Here is a 13,837-nt window from a genome sequence, read left to right as displayed (position 1 = left end):
AGTAAAAAACTAAGAGCTCACCTGGCGTTGAGGGGGTCGCTGATGAGCCACCCCAAGGTAAGAACCCATGATAGTGGAAGTCTGAAGAGGCTCTGAGGGACACCAATATTCGAGAGCAAGCTCCAAATTAAAAGGATTCTTTTTATATAGCTCACCAATCTGCAAAGTGTAAGCAAAGACTAGGTGAAAATGCCTACAATTCAACAATTACTTTTATTTTTTTTCAACAATTACTTTTAAATGAAAATTTACATTTTTATGGAATTCACTTGTATATTTAGATATTAAACATGAAACTTTCCACAGTTAGGGAATAAATAATGGAAGGAGGGAGAGATGACCATCCATTCACTATAATGGCTTACCAAGAGCATTAAGTGTTCCAGATCTCTTCTAAGTGAAATGGGAGGTTCATTACCCATCTGCATACTCATGTGAATTATTCGAGCATCTTCATCTGCCCGATTCCTCAACTGTTTCACCTGCATATTATGTTATATAGAGTTTAATATGGAAATTTATTATACAGGTTAATAATACTGAAATCAGAAAAATCAGACAACTGTCTAAAAGTGAGTATATAAAAGAAAAACTGCTTAAAAATCTATTCCACTTTAATGACATAAAAAAATATACTAGGAATTTTGTGATACTATTATCCATAATTTATAATATCTTAACACTTCAATGCATTTTCCAACTTGAGTTTAACTAGTGTTTCTCAATGGGATCATTACTGGCATTTGGGCAGGACATTTCTTCTCTGGCTTGATCATCCTAAACATTGCAAGACAGTTTAGCAACTCTGGACTACCTACGAGCCACCAATAACTCCACCAAAGACATTATAGCAAAGAAAAATGGTGCCACTAAGTTCCCAAACACTTTCTGAAGGACATTATTATTCTGGCTGAGAACCATTACCTTAGTGAACTAAATGGCAACTGATATAAGAAACTACTCTTTCAAAATGAAACAAAACAAAAAGCTAGACAAATCCACAATTACAGCTAAAGATTTCAATACTCTTCTCTCAATATTCATCAGAACAAGTATACAAAATCTGTAAGGACAGAGAAGACTTAATATTAATTGACATTTACAGAATACTCCACAGAATAGCAGAATATACATTCCTTTCCTGTGTGCACAGAACATTTTCCAAGATAGGGCATATTCTAAATCATAAAACAAATCTCAGCCCATTTAACATAAATTGAAATCCTATAAAGCGGGGATCCCTGGGTGGCTCAGCGGTTTGGCACCAGCCCTTGGCCCAGGGCGCGATCCTGGAGTCCCGGGATCGAGTCCCACATCGGGCTCCCAGCATGGAGCCTGCTTCTCCCTCCTCCTGTGTCTCTGCCTCTCTCTGTGTGTCTCTATCTCCATCATAAATAAATAAATAAATAAACCTAAAAAAAAAAAAAATCCTATAAAGCATGTTCTCTGACCACAACAAAAATAAACTAAAAATCAATTATAGATACCTGGAAGTCCTCAAATATTTAGAAATTAAACAACACTTCTAAATAATCCACTAATCAAACAAGTTCCAAGGAAAATTACAAAACATTAAATTAAACAAAAAAGAAAACATATCAAAATTTATGTAACACATTAGAGATAAATGTGTAACATTAAGTGTTTGTATTAGAAAAAAAGAAAGGTTTCAAATCAATACTCTAAGCTTCTACCTTAAACTGAAATGAGAGGTGCAAATTAAGCCCAAAGCAAAAGGAAGAAAACAATATAGAGCAGAAATCAGAAACAGGAAACAAAGTACAAGAAAAATCAATGAGGCCAAAAGCTGGTTCTTCAGAAAATTAAATAAAAATGATAAACCTCTAGCCAGGTTAATTAATAAGCAAAAAGAGAAAACGCAAATTACCAAATTCAAGAATGACAGAAGAAACATCACAGATCCTATTGACACAACAGTACAATAAAAGAATATTAAGAATAACTTTATATCCATCAATCTGAATGTAAAGGACAAATTCACTGATAGGCACAAACCAAAGCTCCTTCAAGAAGAGACAAATAACCTAAATCCTTTTATATCAAAGAAATGCCAGTATCCTCGATCATGTGAATTCACTGTTTACGCTAGTCAAGCTATTTATGATTATCTTCCCATAATCAAAGTCCCATCTGGATTACTACTGATTAGGACATGCTTAAGCCTTAATCTTTCTACGGCTTCATTTCTGCAAATGTAAAATGAAAGGATTAACACACTTCTTCCTACTCCAAAATCTTGTGATGTTCTTCTATCAAGCCCTTCAAGGTTCCTGAGGCTTCAAGTTATGTTGAAGTATTCCCTGACTACTCTAACCCTGACGGGGCTATTCTTAGCCTAAATAAACCCATAGCAGTTTACTCTCTATACCTCTCATTTACTTACTGTTACTACCTAACCTAAGTAGATTATAAATTCTTTGCTGATAAGGAATGAGTCTCCTACTTACTTTTACTTTTCTTTTCCACAACTCCTAGTATAGTACAGGAGAAACTCAACAAACACTTAATTCATTAAATAATAAATAAGCACTTCACTCCTTGAATGTTTGCTGCCATCTGAGGTAGCCTTTCCATTTGTCTTATGTATTTCAGTAGGTATGGTAGCAGACCTACACAACAGTATTACAAGTGTAGGTCCTTTAGGGTGTTTTTTAAAATACACATAAAAAGTGAGTTCATAGGGCTTATTCCCTCATTTATTTCCTGCCCCATTTTGATGGCTTCCTTGGCAAAAAATTGCACAAAAAGCATATGCTCTGAAGAAACGGTATGAAATGGCTCTAAAAATCCTTTTTTGGATCAAACTTACAGCTTGAACTCTTTATTTTAAAGTTGTCTTTGCATTAGTTTCCATTACATTACCTGTATCCATGCAGAAGCCCATTTCTTCACTACAGTAAAAGAATTTAAACAATTACCTATAAAACTGGAGATTTTTTACTATGCCTCTTCCAAATCATGTATAATTGATCCCTGGGGTTTCATGGCATTAATAGTGTTCTGCACGTAGTAATTTATCTATTATTCTCTCTCCCTATAAGCTATTCTCAGTATCAAATATTTTGTTCTTTTAACTTATTCTCAATTAACAGGTCTTATTTCATTTTCAAGAATTACAAATTCCAAAGCTGTAATACAACTATTGTCATACTATGGTCTACAATAAAAGATTTTATTAGTTTCCAAAACATAAAGTTAATTATCAGTTTTACTACTTCATAAAATTTTTCTACTACTCTTTACTTATCCTACATTATTAAACCTACCTTCATTGGCATAAGCGCCAGGAAATCTGTGATGAGATTATGGATTCTACGAATATAAAACTCCTCCTGATAGAAGTTTTCTGACACCACTACGGATTCAGTGAGGAACAGGAAGACATTGTCAGCAATTGCGAGTTCTGCCATTGCTTCATCGGCTTCTGTAAATTCAGCCAGAGCTAGAAATATATTTAGAAAATCAGCACATGGAGGAAAAGTTATTGAACGAAATTGTAATATCTCCCAATACTCTGTGATGGTTCAAAACTCAGGTATCTTCTCAACCTTCAAGCATGTGCTATGCACAAAATAAGACCGTGTAATACTGTAACTAACTCAAAAGAGCTACTGAAAATGTACACTAGAAAACCCCGAAAATCTCATGCTCTTCACAATAACATCATGAGTAGTAAGAAATTACTTGAGACATATGTGTATAACACTGAAATAGTCAGGGAGTTAGTATCAAAACATTAACAGAAGAAAACAATGCTAAGGCTTTAATCTCAATGAAATGAACTTAATCATTCAGAAAGTCTTCAGAGCTAGTAAGCGAGTCCAAGACCTGAACATGACCACCTATGTAACTCTTCTAATTTGATAATGAAGTAGCAAAAATTGAAAAACTAAACCTTAACCTAAAGACAAACTGGTCTATTTGTACATGTTTTCAGCTTTTTATTTGAAACATTTCATTTTTTAAAAAAGATTTTATTTATTTATTAATGAGGGACAGAGAGAGAGAGAGAGGCAGAGACACAGCGGAGGGAGAAGCAGGCTCCCTGCAGGGAGCCCGATCCGAGGTCTCCAGGATCATGCCCTGGGCTGAAGGCGGATGCTCAACTGCTGAGCCCCTGGGCTGCCCCTATTTGAAACATTTCAAACAGTTATCTAAAAATAGACCAGTTTAATGAACCACCACAAACTCCATTACCTAACTTCAATGCTACACCTTTATAGTCAATCATATTTCATCTACATCTCCATGCATTCCCAAATGAGATTAAAGCAAATGCCAGACAATTTAACATTTCACTCATAAGTATTTCAGTATACGACTCAAAAGGATACTTAAAAACAAAAGAAAAATAAACCACACAAACATTACACTTTAATACACTTATATCTTAAAAAAAACCAACAGTATCAAATATCCATGAAGTAATCAAATTTACAACTGTCCCGTAAATGTTATAAAAGATTCTAGTTTGGTTTTTTGCTAATTTTGTCTTTTGTGCAATTTGTTTGCTTGAATCAGGATCCAAATAAGATCTACAGATTATATTTGATATATCTGTAGGCACTTCCTGTACCTTTTTAATTTTTCCCTTCCCCTTTATTTGCTGCAGACACAGGACTTTCAGCCTGTAGAGTTCCCACAATATGGTCTGGTATTCATCCCAGTGATACAGTTAACATATTCCACTGTCCTCTGATTATACTAAAAATTAGTAGTTTGATCTAGAGAGACTTGATCTGACTTACATTCAATTTTTGTGGTAAAAGTATGTCATAGGTGCTGTTGAATCCTTATATCAAGAAATACATTGCTGCTCCTTTTAAATTTACATATAAAACTGCTAGGTAACTTTGTGGTAATCTGGCTTTGGAAAAGAATGCTATGTAGTTTATTCTGCTTGAGCGTCATACAGACCAAATTCAAAGTGTGCTACTCAAACTACATTTTCATAGCCTTGAAAAGGGTCATATGGAATAGATATAAGCCAAGAGTCTCAACCGAGGAAAACAGATGGGTTTTTATGTTCTATTTTGCATTCTGAAACAAAGCCTGCCTATCTACCCATACCATAAAAACTCTTTGAGAATGAAATAGTTTCGTTCTTTATGACAACTAATACTTATTATTAAAATTACTAATTAACTATTAATAATAGTGACTAATTACAAGCCTTCCCTTGAATTCAGAAATACTAGAATTTAAATCACATGATGATCAACTTAAGAACTATTTCTTGAAGATTCAGGTAACAAAGCAGCATTAATATCTTAATGTAAATTGAGTACTACTGTCTAAAAAGTTTATTCAAATTTTGGAGTTTAGTAAAGTTCCAAACACATTATAAGTTAGTGTAGTAAATATGTTTGATAAGTTTTTCGGAAGTCTATAAAGAGAGTAGGAACTAATTTTGCAAATTCCTATTTTATTAAAATTTGTATTATTTCAAGAAATGACTATTTTTTTTTTTTTGAGACAGAGAGAGAAAGAGTACATGCCTGTGTGTACACAAGAGGGAGGAAGGGCAGACAAAGAGAATCTTCAAGCAGACTCCCCACTGAGTGAGGAGCTTTATGGGCTCCATTCCATGAACCATGAGATCTTGAGCCAAAATCAAGAGTCAAATACTTAACCAACTGAGCCACCCAGGTAGCCCTAATGTATTTTATTTTAAAATAATACTAGATTTAAAAAAAAAAATTTTTTAAAGATTGTATTTTTTTGACAGAGAGAAGAGAATGCACTAGCAGGGAGAGTGGCAGGCAGTGGGAGAGGGAGAAGAGGCTTATGGAGCACAGAGCCCTGTGTGGGGCTCAAGCCCATAACCCTGGGATCATGACCTGACCCAAAGGCAGATGCTTAATCTAAAACTGAGCTACCCTGGCACCCCAGATAATACTAATCTTAAAATCATGAAAAATTATTTTCTGAAAACCAAGGAGGAAAACATTAAAAAAAAAAAAAAAAAAGAAAAAGAAATAGTAAATTTTATTTTATTTCTTTATTTATTTTTTTAAAGATTTTATTTATTTATTCATGAGAGAGAGAGAGGCAGAGACACAGGCAGAGGGAGAAGCAGGCTCCATGCAGGGAGCCGGACGTGGGACTCGATCCCAGGTCTCCAGGATCAGGCCCTGGGCTGAAGGCGGCGCTAAACCGCTGAGCCACCCAGGGCTGCCCGAAATCGTAAATTTTAATTTAAAAATTATTGTGATACTATCATTTCAAATTTTATACTCTTAAGTAAAAAAAGAAGCTAAAAGAGCACTGTCCTTGACTCTAAGAAAAGGAAATATTTCATAAAATTTCTTTTAGGATACAATGGGGAAAAAATGTTATTTCACCACATTCCAAAGCTTCATTTAACATAATTCTAGGTATCTTCCTGTGCTCATGCTTATATATGTCAAAGATAACCCCTCTTTCAAAACACCTTTAAAGCAAACAAACAAACAAAACACACACACCTTTAAAGCTGGTAAGTTCTTTCCCATAACTAAATTACCTACAATCAATTTACCTGTCACATCAGGTAGCTGAGATATTCCTCTCAATGCCAGTGCCCAGGCAAGTCTAACAGTGGCCTGCAGGCCAGGCAGTTTCCAAAGCTGTGAGTCTTGTAGGCGAGAGTGAATTGTTGCAATGTATTGTCTTTCTGTCAACAGTGGAAGTTGATGAATCATATCTGGAAACACAAAAATGTACCAAAAAGTAGAGAAGTTTGGACTTTTGATATATAGGAATAATGTCTACAAATCAGAAAACCAGAGTGCTCTTATCAAATAACTATGGCTAATTAACAATAATGTTTGACAAACCAAAACAAATACATTACCAGAAAACTTCTATACAAATTAAAACTGAAAGAGGCAACCCACAATAACTCTAAATTTTAATTCTATCTTTTGCAATGTCTTTTTAAATAAGTGTACTATAAAAAAATTTTAAAAACAGTTAGAGTCATTTTCTGTATACAAATTCTAAAATATATCAGGGCGCTGGCTGGCTTAGTCAGCTGAGCGTGTGACTCTTGATCTCAGGGTTCAAGCTCCACATTGGGTGTTACAGATTACTTAACAATAAAATCTTTAGAGGCACCTGCATGGCTCAGTTGGTTAAGCATCTGACTCTTCATTTTGGCTCAGATCATCATTTTGGAGTCATGAGATTGAGCCCTGTTTTAGGCTCTAAGCTGAGCATGGAGTTTGCTTAAGATTCCCTCTCTCGGGCAGCCCCGGTGGCTCAGTGGTTTAGCGCTGCCTGCAGCCCGGGGTGTGATCCTGGAGACCCGGGATCGAGTCCTGCATTGGGCTCCCCGCAGGGAGCCTGCTTCTCCCTCTGCCTATGTCTCTGCCTCTCTCTCTGTGACTCTCATGAATAAATAAGCAAAATCGTAAAAAAAAAATAAAAAAAGATATAATTTGGGGTGCCTGGCTGGCTGAGTTGGTGAAGTGTGTGACTCTTGATCTCAAGGTTGTGAGTTTGAGTCCCATGTCAGGTGTAGAGGTACTTAAAACTTAAAAAAAAAGAAAAGAATTTTACTAGTTAAATGCCTGATTAACAGATCAGACAAAAACTGGCTAAAACAAAGGATCCAAATTGCAGACAAGTATCTACTCTGATTATAACGAAGGAAATTGCTAAAAAATAAATAATTTTCGATTTACTGTTCAATTATACTGTGGCACTTCAAACAAGCACAGGATTCTGAATAAATACTAACATGGGAAACACCACTGACACCTAAAATTTCATTTATTTTACTTTATTATTTTCTTGTACTTCTTTTTGACATCAGTGGTTCCCAACCTTTAACCAAGAACACATTCTTTAATTTCCTGTATTTTAAGTTTCTGACTACTACTATACATGCAATAATAAGTCACTTCTCCCATTTTTAACCAAACGTATACAGAACAAGAAATTATAATTAAAATGAGTTGATTAATATAAGCATCCTAAATTGATAAAATTACAACCTAATACAAAACCTTACATGTTAGCCTACGAAATCTTCCAGGCATTTCATTTTGCTTTTGAAAGTCACACTTACAAGCTTCCCTTAACACATCCTACTCCTACTTAATTCTATGCTTCATTTCATTCAAAACAGGAAATATGACCAATGCATTAATTGGCAGCATTCCTACATGAGCACAGTTACCACTTGTTCTGTGACACACAAAGCACCACGTGACAATTTGACTAGAAGGAAGGGGTACTTATGCTTTCCATAAGCCTTTCCTAATGCCGAAGGATAATCATTAAACGTGAGTGGAAAATGTCTATACTCCTTACAAATCTACTGAGAGAAGATGCTGATGATACAATCAAAAGTGGACAGGTGAAAACTGTTCAAGTATAAATATCTAGGATGTTAAAAGTCAATAATCTTCAAATCATCTTTGGGAATCATTTCTGAGATCCTCATTACTGAGCAGTAATCGTTCATAAGGTTACCAAGTAAAAATATTATCTTCTTCAGAGACAATATAAATCAAAAATAATATATTACTAATATGGATCGTTATCCTCGCTTAGAATATTTTGGTGAAAGTTTGCAATGTGAACAAAATGTAAAGAAATAAACAATTAGGCATACAAAATTCATGAACATGTATTACATAACCTTTACCACTTTCCTATTCCAAAATTGAAAAGAACAATAGAGATATCTAACAGGTGCATATTTTTAAAATGTGATCTTATATCTAAATATTCAAGTATGGATGAATTACACAGAATATAGGAATAAAATATAAAATTTCTTTTAGTAGTTAAAATATTGCCCTTCTTAAATGTAATCTCCACAATTTAAGCTGATTTTTTAAAAATAAAGGCATTAATAAGTATAAGATCCAATACCATCTCGTTCCTCTGTGCTTTGTTCTAGAAAACTGATATCAAAGCAGTATAGAAGCGCCATAAGAAGAGCCAGATTCACTGCATCCAAGGAGCCATTAGCCTCAACTGTCACTTTTTCCAAATGTCCAATAAGAAGCAGAGTGTCATCTTTGCCTAAAGGTGACTGACAAGCCCAGGCAAAAAGGCTTTCTGCCAGAGACTGCCTGCACTCCTTGATGAGATCAGAAACCTAGAGATAAAAATGTACAACTATCAGTATACATAAATCACAGTGAAGCCTGGTCTTAATCCAGAAAGTAAACTACCTTTTACAAAGCTAATTACATAAATCTGAATCCACAAGTAACGCTAAAATCTCCCCTCTAGAATTCTAAACAAATCCTATTGTAAATTCCTCATTTAAGTTCCAAGCACCTTTATTCAATGACCAATTTTTTTGAAGCATTCATTCCAGAAAAAGAGCTACAATAGCATAAATGACAAGAAACAGCTATGTCAATTTTGGATACAGGTGCTACACTTCAATGTTAGAACGTTCTAAACGTCATGACTTTTCACCTGAGATCTGACACAGACAACCCACGAAATGATCTCACTAAACCCTTGCCTCTTTTCGATGTTTTTCACTGCCCAAACCTCTCTCCCGCTGTAGTTTTTCAAACTCATTGTTCACATCAATCTGTGACACCAGAGTAAGGACTTTATAAGTCAATCCTTGCTCCATCAACTCCTCTGTAAACCGTGTTGTCATGGAAACCAGCTCTGGACTGTAATGAAAAAAAATCAATGGAGAAAGTTATAATGACTAGTCACGTCTACACTTCATGATACAGATATAGTAAATGCTCTTGACAATAATGTTTTGTTACTGAAAAAAAAGAGGATGAATTATAACTCAGCTCTTTTCATCCTTGTTAGATAATTAGGCATCAATAAACTTCTAACCATAAGTAATTATTTTTTATTTACAAACAAAATAAATCAGCTTTAAGCTATCATTCTCTGCAGAATTCTCAATTATGTTAGACATTTTACTTAAATTACATATATTAAAAAGGAGAAATTTTTGTTATTTCTAATAATTAAAATAATAATTCTTCAAGTAATTTCTAATAAAGCCCAAAGAAGAAATCCTAAGAAGAAAACAGACCTGAGTTCAAGGGTCCACGTCTTTCCTCGTCTAGACTGTATTAAGGCTTTCAGGGAATTTGCAATGCACCGTTTTCCATCCCAATATAAAAGAACAGCTACTAATCCTCTGGTGAGACCAGGAAAGTGTGGCTGTTGGTGCTCTCCTAGAAAAAGGAGTTGAGGAATAATTTGGTTAATATGTATTTAGGATGAGACAAAAATGACTATACCAATGTTCAGTTCCCAGAATCCCAGAATCTCAGGGTTTAAGGGGTCCCACAGTCCTCTAGTCCAAATACTCATTATCATTTTCCTCCTTCCACAACTTAAAGAGGCCATCCAACTTGTGCTGGAACACCAGCAGTAACACAGAACTCACCATTTCCTAAACTCAATCTCACATTCATCTAGGATTTCCATACTGGCTAACGATCTTCTGGTCTCACGGGGGCCCACTGAATCTCATGATATTAATGCCCATTTTCCTCTCTTACACATGAAATCTTTCAAATGTTTGGAAGTTTCTTCCCCTAGAGTTTTCTATGAAAGTAAATAACCTTTTCCTATGTTTCCAGTTCACTTGCCTTTTCAGCTGCTCCCCTTTGAATAAGTTCCTCTTTTGTTCTTTTTAGTTTGGGTTTCATTTCCTAAGGCTGTCTTCTCCTCCAAGCCCAATCACTCCACTCTCTCCTGCTCGCAAATTCATCTCACACCTCTGTACCAGCCATTTCTCGTGCCTAGATACCCTCTTGTCCTCCTGAGTGCACATCTATTCCACACATGTGCCTACTCATTATTTCAGCACCTAGTTTAGGCCTGGTGAGCTTTGTGAAGACTTCTCTCTACAACCTAAAGTCAACTTAATCCCTTTGCCTCTGGACCATCACTAAATCTTCCATAAACTAGCATTAATGCACTTAACTGTATCATTATTTGTCTCCATGTTTTCTCAATTACGAGACTATGGGCTCCTTTACACTAATTGAAGTTTCTTTTTTTTCTTTTTTTCTAAGTTTCATCCATGTTTCTATCCTGGAGTCTTAACACAGTGCCTGGCCCATGGTAAACACAAGATAAATAAATGTCTGTTAAATGATGTTGTGAGTTAAATTCAAAACTCAAGCCTATCCAGTTAATATTTCCATTGTAGAGTGGGAAAATTACCCTCCTGCTTCTCATGATCATACTTCTTTTAATGCAGCCTTAGGTCAGAAAGGATTTTGGAAGCCATATGATATCTTTAAACATAAGACTTTCTTGGGGAGCCTGGATGGCTCAGTCATTAAGGGCCCAACTCTTGGGTTTAGCTCAGGTAATGATCTTATGGGTCAAGGGATTGAGCCCTCTGTGGGGAGGCTGTGCTCAGTGGGGAATCTATTTGAGATTCTGGCCCTCTGCCCCTTCCCCCACTTGTGCACTCAGGTACATGCTCTCTCTCTCTCTCTCAAATAATCTCTAAACACATGAGACTTCCTTTCAATTAAGATGCTCACATGTATATGTATACAATGGAATATTACTCAGCCATCAGAAACAACAAATACCCAACAAATACCCACCATTTGCTTCAACGTGGATGGAACTGAAGGGTATTATGCTGAGTGAAGTCAATCGGAGAAGGACAAACAATATATGGTCTCATTCATTTGAGGAATATAAAAAATAGTGAAAGGGAATGAAGGGGAAAGGAGAGAAAATGAGTGGGAAATATCAGAGAGGGAGAGAGAACATGAGAGACTCCTTACTCTGGGAAACGAACAAGGGGTAGTGAAAGGGAGGTGGGTGGGGGGATGGGGTGACTGGGTGACGGGCATGGAGGGAGGCACTTGATGGGATGAGCACTGAGTGTTATACTATATGCTGGCAAATTGAACTCCAATAAAAAAAAATAATAATAATAAAATAAAATAAACTGCCCACATGGCTACTTCCTAAGGCTCACTGTTATAACGAAAAGGAATTGCTCACTTTAGGGAAATTTCAAATTTTTTCTCTATATAGTAGCCACAGAAATAATTTCAAAATTTTTCTGGATTATGTAACTCATCTGCTTAAAGCCCCTGCCAGCAACTTCCCAGTGCAATTAGAATAAAATCCAAATAGTTTTCCTTGCCTGCAGGACTGAATATAATCTGATTCCTGCTCTCTCACCTTCCCTCGCCCTCCCCTTTCTTTGTGAGGTGCCTGTATCTTTTTTACCCATGGTCTCTTTATTCTTTAGTTGTGCCTTTGGCATAACTTCAAGCACTTGCTGTTTGCTCTGTCTAGGTCACCCTTCCCCAAAAACTCTGATACCCTATCATCATATAGGTCTCAGGTCAAATATCCCAAATAAGCCTTCTCTAAGTAATCTAGAGTTGTCCCCTAGCAGCCCCCATCTCTCTATATCACATCGCCTTTTATTTTCGTCCTAGTACTCAGTATTACTAAAATTACCTTATTTCTAACCTATTATCTGAATCACCCCCTTAAAAAGGAACTCCAAAAAAGCAGTGAACTTACTTTCTTTTTTTCTTTTTTTTTAAAATTTCAGGTCTTTTTTATTATTTATGATAGTCACAGAGAGAGAGAGAGGCAGAAACACAGGCAGAGGGAGAAGCAGGTTCCATGCAACCGGGAGCCCGACGTGGGATTCGATCCCGGGTCTCCAGGATCGCGCCCTGGGCCAAAGGCAGGCGCTAAACCGCTGCGCCACCCAGGGATCCCGTGAACTTACTTTCTTATTCATCACATGACAACAAATTCTTTGTGCTATAAAATTTGTGAGATGCGCCAATGATTCTTTGCTAGTAAATTACCATGTAAAATCCTATCTTAAAAGTTAAATTACCTTTAACAAATCCAATCACTAAAGCTCTCCCATTAGTCACAGATAAACAAAAGGAAATACTTTGAATATGGTTGTTCAAATAAACTACTTTGGAATCTAAATGATACAACACTTTAAACCCTGAGTGAATGACTTTATAATTCTGTACTACCTTACCACGGGTTCAATTAAATGTCAACCTACCAGCAAGGAGAAGCTCAACAGCTGCCAATTCTCCAATATCAAAAAGGTCACTAAGGATAAAGGCCTCTTTAATGAGCTGTTCAGGAAGAAGTCGGGTTCCCTGTTGACCCTGGATAGCGACTCCCTCTGTACTGGCTTTCTGAACCTTCTCATGTTGTTGGACATTTTTGGGCTGCAATGGCAAAGTAAATAAAATCATGGAATGAAAATTGTATACTGGAGAAAAGGTTTTAAAATGTTACCTAGAGAAGTTAATTCATGATAAGGTAGACAAGTAACATGATGGAAGTACTGCTTATCAGAAAACCTTCAATTAGACCTTTATGATGTACCACTACCTATTTACCTTCAGCACTTATGCTATGACTGCCTTCTCAATAAATGCTTTTGCTAAACTTTGAAATACAAAATTTTGAAAAAAACACACACAATAAAAGCATACTGTTTTTCAAATCTGTAAGGAATGCTTCCAATTACATATTTAGTAAATAAAAACTATACGGTCTGCAAGTGGGAAATAACAAATGGATATATGAATTATTGAATCAATTAGTAAGACTAAGGATACTTTATTAATATATTATGTAAAATGTAGTCTTAGTCCCAAAAGTCTTACTTGGTTCAAATATTTAACAAATGACATACAGTACAGAATTACTTGATGGATCATAAAATTTTAGAAATTTTCATCTTAAAAAAGGCCACATAGGTCATTTAATCCAACTCTTCTACTAAAAGTAGAAAAGTGAGGCACCTGTGTGGCTCAGTCAATTAAGTGTCCAACTCTTAAGTTTTGGCTCAGATCAT

General features: G+C 35.8%; 1 protein-coding gene across 1 annotated transcript in view; it reads right to left on the bottom strand.

Moving 5' to 3' along the window:
* Positions 1-13,837, bottom strand: part of NUP205 (nucleoporin 205) — an 80,195-nt gene that overhangs the window by 56,709 nt on the left and 9,649 nt on the right. Inside the window, exons 3-10 of the mRNA XM_041753910.1 lie at positions 13,031-13,202; positions 10,037-10,181; positions 9,494-9,653; positions 8,887-9,115; positions 6,542-6,706; positions 3,288-3,463; positions 366-482; positions 22-159 (exon numbers count right to left, since the gene is read on the bottom strand). Coding sequence (XP_041609844.1) covers positions 22-159; positions 366-482; positions 3,288-3,463; positions 6,542-6,706; positions 8,887-9,115; positions 9,494-9,653; positions 10,037-10,181; positions 13,031-13,202 — 1,302 coding nt within the window. The remainder of the gene's footprint in view (positions 1-21; positions 160-365; positions 483-3,287; positions 3,464-6,541; positions 6,707-8,886; positions 9,116-9,493; positions 9,654-10,036; positions 10,182-13,030; positions 13,203-13,837) is intronic.

This window comes from Vulpes lagopus, chromosome 4 (assembly GCF_018345385.1).
Source record: "Vulpes lagopus strain Blue_001 chromosome 4, ASM1834538v1, whole genome shotgun sequence".
Lineage (NCBI taxonomy): Eukaryota > Metazoa > Chordata > Mammalia > Carnivora > Canidae > Vulpes > Vulpes lagopus.
Note: the sequence above shows the minus strand (reverse complement) of the source record. Positions and strands in the feature narration are given on the sequence as shown.